The sequence below is a fragment of the Puntigrus tetrazona genome, chromosome 20 (genome assembly GCF_018831695.1).
Source record: "Puntigrus tetrazona isolate hp1 chromosome 20, ASM1883169v1, whole genome shotgun sequence".
In the NCBI taxonomy this organism is placed as follows: Eukaryota; Metazoa; Chordata; class Actinopteri; order Cypriniformes; family Cyprinidae; genus Puntigrus; species Puntigrus tetrazona.
In genome coordinates this window covers 816,375-822,374 of record NC_056718.1, presented here as the reverse complement: position 1 = coordinate 822,374, position 6,000 = coordinate 816,375, and the positions used below count along the sequence as shown (strand labels likewise).

At 44.5% G+C, this 6,000-nt stretch overlaps 1 protein-coding gene across 19 annotated transcripts in view; it reads left to right on the top strand.

Moving 5' to 3' along the window:
- Positions 1-6,000, top strand: part of epb41l2 (erythrocyte membrane protein band 4.1 like 2) — a 68,944-nt gene that overhangs the window by 136 nt on the left and 62,808 nt on the right. For 17 of the 19 annotated variants that reach the window (XR_006247189.1, XM_043218967.1, XM_043218957.1 and 14 more), the window contains exon 1: positions 1-22. This exon is cut by the window's left edge. The exons of 1 other annotated variant lie outside the window; for it this stretch is intronic. Coding sequence is in view for 16 of the 18 variants with exons in the window: in XM_043218967.1 (XP_043074902.1) it covers positions 1-22 (22 nt within the window). In the remaining 2 variants the exon portion in view is untranslated. Of the gene's footprint in view, positions 23-1,408; positions 1,567-6,000 lie in introns of those variants that run through there. One more of the 19 variants, XM_043218953.1, reaches the window with a different exon arrangement.

Sequence of the window (6,000 nt, the reverse complement as noted above, 5' to 3'; positions counted from 1 at the left end):
CTGGACGTCCGTTGGTCCTCCGGTGAGTGGAAGGTTCTGCTCCGACACACACTTCTGAGGTCCTTTCTGAATGCTCGAAATGAGTTCTGCAGTCAAACGCAATTGTGATTTTCTTTAAAAAGCTAGCTTCTGAGTGACGGAGGGGAAGCATTAGTCTGCGTCCGTGTGTCCAGTCTCTGCTGAGATCACGTCCAGCGCTGTGTGTCGTGTCTTTCCACCTCAAATGGATAATTGAGAGCATAGCATTAACTTGCCACAAGACTAGTGATGTGCACTAGCAAAGGAAATCTGGTTCATTTCAGCACGCTACGATGTTACAGTAGATGACATTTGCTTTTTCATTAGTTGATTTGGTTTGTAGTTTTGGAGGTTTATGGCGTCTGTTTGTGGTCAGTGGCACGATAGATCCTGACCTTGACCTTTAGCTAAAATGCTCATTCGTTAGTAAAATATGACGGTTAGTTTGATTTCTTCCAATCCTCCACCAAAAATGACTCAAATGGCCTGCGGATTCATCTGGACATACTAAACAGTCTTATGAAAATGCCATAATAGCATATTTATTAGCAGATGCAAATCACGGACAACTCTTTTTTATTCGCCAGGCCCTCGAGAGTAAGTTAGACCAGAGAGACGTCTAATGAACCCTTTTCACTTCTCGGAGGTTCTCAGGAGCCGAAGCACTCGTACTACTATAGTAATGAACACAAACTACAGCAGTATAATCACGGGCATCTGTAGTGTTCTCATTTGCATGAAGAGCAAAAGACAAATTTATCATAGCTTTTCACAGACTTTCCAAAAGAGGAAAATGAACGAAGAAAGACTGATTTCCTGCCACTCCCCCAGACATTGTGTCAGAAGCAGCATCAACCTGTTTTCTGTCATTTAATACCAAGGTAGGAAAGCACAAAGTATATTATGAACTAAATGAAAATCAATATTTAAATATTAACAGTGTTAATAGTTGTAGAAAAGCATCCTCACAGTCTGAAAATCCACAAATATACTAAATATGCATGCTATTTAACATGGCATTTATACCATAGGAATTAAACAGAAATGACTAAATCGTTTTTGCCGCATGGAATATAAGAAAATTAAAAATACAGAAAAAAAGATGAATAAACCGAGCTGTGGAATATTCTAGAAATATGTTAGGCTGTTTTCTTTACCTAGTTTTCTCCTCGTGTGGCTTTAAACATATCCACTAGTGAGCGCCGTTCCCCTTAAAGTCGCCAGACTTCGCCGTGGTTCCTTTTGTCCGCAGTTCTGTAGTCAACATCCTTATTATAAACTACTCTCGGAGCCCACCAATAGAAGGCGAGGGTTTCGAACGGACAGCGAGTCCCACCAATGACCCGTCGAGTTCGCGTCCCGCCAGCCAATCGGCGCCGAGGGGGCGGGCTTCGCGGCGCTCGCAGAGGGGAGGGTTCGCGTGTTTCACTACGTTGGCTTTTCTCCCAGAAAGATTTCGGTGTGGGAATTTCAATTTTACATTTCTGAGGCTCTTTAACCGGAGACCGCATCCTCAAAGTTTCTCTGAGCGCGTCTAGACTGAAAAAGGTACGGCGATTTTGGCTGTTTGTAGTCATACCAGCAGTGTTTGTGTGTGTGTGTGCTTCTTTAGGTGATTCCGCGAGGATCTGATTGAGGAAAACTTTATCTCGAGCCGTTAGTCCGAGGTCACGTCTTTCAAAAGATAACGCCGCTAGCTGTGTATTAAGACCCGGCGGAGGCTCTCCGCGGCGGGCGCTGTTTGGGACGGTCCCTCTGTCAATCTGTGTCTCGAAGGAATAGTGTAACGATGATTTACAGCACGTCGTGTGGGTTATTCGCGTTGATGTGGCGTTTGTAAACGTCGTGAAGGCACCGAGCCCGATGCGTGTATCGTTACAGCAGAGCATCTAACATATGGACACGTCCTCTGTAACCCTCGCCAAATCCCGTATGGCGTCTTTATGTAACGATATAATCTCCTGTCGTGATGTTTACACCGATCGCCGCAGGTCTGGTCGCTTCAGCGGCTCTTTACCCGCCTGAACTCTTCCCCGATAAACTGACGCTGCGTAACGTCGGCGCGTTTTCAAACGACCGGAGGCCGTTAAAATCACCCAAACCTGTTTTTCGGTTGCCGTTAAAATTCAGCGGCACGTGGCTGGCGCGAGCTCACAGCCCTCTCTCTCTCTCTCTGTGTGTGTGTGTGTGTGTGGTCACCTTTACACGCCCGAGACATCGCTGCGTGTCATCTTTTGGTTCGGTGGCGTTTTTTTAACGCACAGAGCTAAACGCAATAAGATGTGGATGACGCGGCGCCATCTTCCGCGGCGCCGCGAGCGTTTCTCTGACGCCCGAGCATCGCTCCAGATGTGCTCGTTTCGCGTCACACACCGCGACGCGACGCGACGAGAACTTCGTCGAGTGTCAAGGAAGCCTGCCTGTCTCAAAGCCAATTCTTTCTCCCCCTACTCTTTTAATAAAGACGTTTGCTGCAGGCCTGTTAATAATAACGTTGCCATCACGGCATTGGACCGATTGTAAAATGCTGGCACGCGCCGAAAATGTCTTGGTTGACTTTTGGTTATTTTCTTCTCATGGCTTCAAGTTCTGTTTTAAAGCTGTATTCGGTCTTCAATGGCGGACAACTTGGCATTTTTTTGAAGGCCAGTCATAATTTATTGGTTAATTGACACTTTGACGTGCAAATGAAAATCCTGTCATATTTATTCACCCTTATAACGTTTCAAACCTGTACTAATTTATTTCTGCTGAATACACACACACACACACACACACACACACACACACACACACACACACACACTGACTGGTCCGTGTAAAAGTGCGTTTGAAACACATTATAAATGTTGGAAATTCATTGCTGAAGCGTGTTAGAAAGACTGCGAACTGTATAATACTTCATGGTGGAGTTATACGTTAAACCGTTTCTAGCTGGATTTGTGGGCGGGTCTAAAGCGGAGCTCGGTGACGCAATGGAGCCGCGAGCGCGGGCCGACCGCTGTGTGACGTCAGTACGGCGAGGGCTGTAGAGACGAGACGCTCATGACGCTTTTAATCGTCTCACGGTACTTTGATAACGTAATAACTAGAGCATATAAGAATCAGTGGTTCAGTCTCTATCGTCACGTTACGGCGTTGCTATAATTAACAAAAAAAAAAACTGAGCGCGGTCTCTTTAAAAGTCAAGCTGCTTGAGGAAGGCGGCTTTGCTGTGAGTGGGCGTGGTTTCAGCGACCCGAGTGGACACGCCCACAGAGTTTGAGAGCACCTTATTTTATTCGTTTTTTTAGCGTTCAAATTAGAACACATATTTAATATCGATTTTTCACGGACTTTAACATTTCTTCTCTTACGTTTAACAGAAGACACAACATTAGGGTGAATAAATGATGAGAGAAATGTAATTTTTGGGCAAGCTATTCCTTAGTCCAGTGGTTTGGTCAGCTGAACCCTTTTGATCTAAATTATTCCCATTGGGATCTAAAGTACTCTGATGTTGATTAACGGTCAACCAACACGCATGTAAAAAAAAAAAAACCCTTTTGATCAAATTAATCATTTTATTTTCCCTGACTGATCTAGCTTGATTTTGTGCAATGCAAGTTTGTGTTTCTGGATGCAGCGCAGGATTTTAAGGGAAAATCCAGAGACTACATGGTACACAAAGTGAAACAGATAGTGTTATCACACAGAGTACAGTATGAAACGGCTTTTTGATGGTGTGATGGTGGTGGTTTTTCCTGTGTGAAGTAGGTTTATCAACATCAGCGTGATGAAGCAGCTAATATTTGCATTTGCAAGTGGATCATGTGATGTTGACATGCTAATATTTGACAAGAAGCCTCCACTGAAATGAGTCGGTGCAGGGTTTCTTTCCCATTCAACTGTCGTAGGATTTCAGGGCTTGTTTTGACAATGCGAAACAACACGTCACGTGAAACGCGACGCCCCTCCCCGCAGCGGCCGCTTAAAGCCGTCTCCATCGCTGCAGGGATTAGCGTGTGCTCAAGTGTCAGGTTTTTGGTGGAGTATGGATCTCTATTGGGTGAGCCGTGAAGGTTTTCCTTCCAATTGGACGCTTTTCCGCTGGTCTCCGAGTCCACCGGCGGGCCTTTATCCCCAGACCATCTGTCAGCTCCGTGCAGCGTCTCTATCAGTGCACAGCACTAACACACCAGCGGAAATCGCTTCACATCTTATTTGTCGATCATCGTAATTTTGTCGGTCGTAATTGCAGCATGTGTCATGATTCCGGAGCGAGAATCACTGGCGCTGGTCTTGTTTGTCAGCTTGTGTTTTGAGTTTCTGAACAAAGGCTCTTATTTGATCCATTGGGACGCTGCTGCATGCAAGTCGAGTTTAGTTTTTAGTTTTTTCTTTCGATCCATTGCGGGTTGTTTCCACCTGCATTGCTTTGGGTTTTAGTCCGTTACACACAGTATCATTTCTTTTGATTGATAATCTCTCTAATCTTTGTTATGCTGCCTTCTCGTCAGTGCGTGTTAGTTTTCAAATGAATTCAGCTCAGATAGAATCATCATTTCTATTCATTTCCACAGATTTACTGATGTATTTTCCACCATCTCAGTTGACCAAAACACACATTAGACAGCAGTCGGAAGCATGATTGGTCACGTGACGTGCATCATTTCCATTTGAGAACCAAAAGGCATCAAGGGTTCTGGGAAGACTCGTGTGTAAACCCAGCCACCCAAACACTGGAGGAAACAGAGCGACATTAAACCGTTTCTGCTTGTAAACGCTGCTTGATCTGTGCAGGTTTCTCTCAGACCAGAACACTTCTTCACTTCTTCATGCCGTGTGTCACATAGCCGTACGTGTATATTAACGATCTGCGAAGTTGTCATTTTAATTTCACGACGAATACAGTTTGTCTTCCAAAATAAAGAATCCGCTCTAAAGGAGTCATTAGTAATCGCACACGTCACAGGGTATTTCTCGATCACCGATCCACTGCAGTGGGCCTATCGGTTCTTACCTGCTGTGTGTGGTGGACCAATCACAACAGACCGGGCCGTCCGACCAATCAGAGCAGAGTAAGCTCACGAAAGGGAGGGGTTTAGAGAGACTGAATCTTAGACCTCCTTCAAACGAGTTCTTTGAGAAATGCTAGAAAACGAGGTGATATTATCAGCAAATCTAATGAAGAAACACACTCCTCTACATCTGGGATGGCTTTGTGTGTGTTTTATTTTTGTGTGAACTATTTGCGTAGCTCCTTTGTACACACGGGTCCTTCCTGGGGTTGGTTTGAGGTGTTAGCGGTCATTAGTTGGGGGTGTTTGTTGGTGGTGTTCAATGCCGGGTCTCTGGGGCCAGCTGAGCTGTTTTTCTGATGGGGTCCCTGTGGAACTGGTCTCTGTGTTACAGCTGACATCATCCTTTGACTAATCATTAACTTGATAGCGTTCACAGATGCAGCGCCGCACAGATCCACGTCTGTTCACAGCCTGCTTCGACTCTGAAAGCTGATAGTCAGACTCGAGCTCGTCCGTCCAGTAGTGATAGAGTCTAAAGCACTGCAGTGTAGTGTTTGTCACGGAGCTCGTCTTCCTCTCACCACACGAACACAGACTCTTCATTACAAGTTCACACCTTTTAAATGAAACTAACGTGTACCAATATAATGTTTTAGAAGCATTTTGTTTTCCAAAAATGAAAGTAATTTCATTTGGTTTTCGATTTTTTTAAGTTCTATGCGTTCAGTTGATTTTCTGTTTTTGATGACTGATTTGTATAAAGCATATAACACAGATTAAAACAGACACACAATTCAACTGATTAATTATTAGAGTTATTACAAGGGTCTTAAAAGCCCAGACTACAGAGATTTTAGAGAGGCATTTGTGTTTCGCATCATTACAGAAAACTGATTCGCTGTTTCCATGTTCTGGGGTTTAAATCTATCTTGTGAAATGAGACCGTTTGAAACGTCCCTCGTCTGAACACCACGCCCAC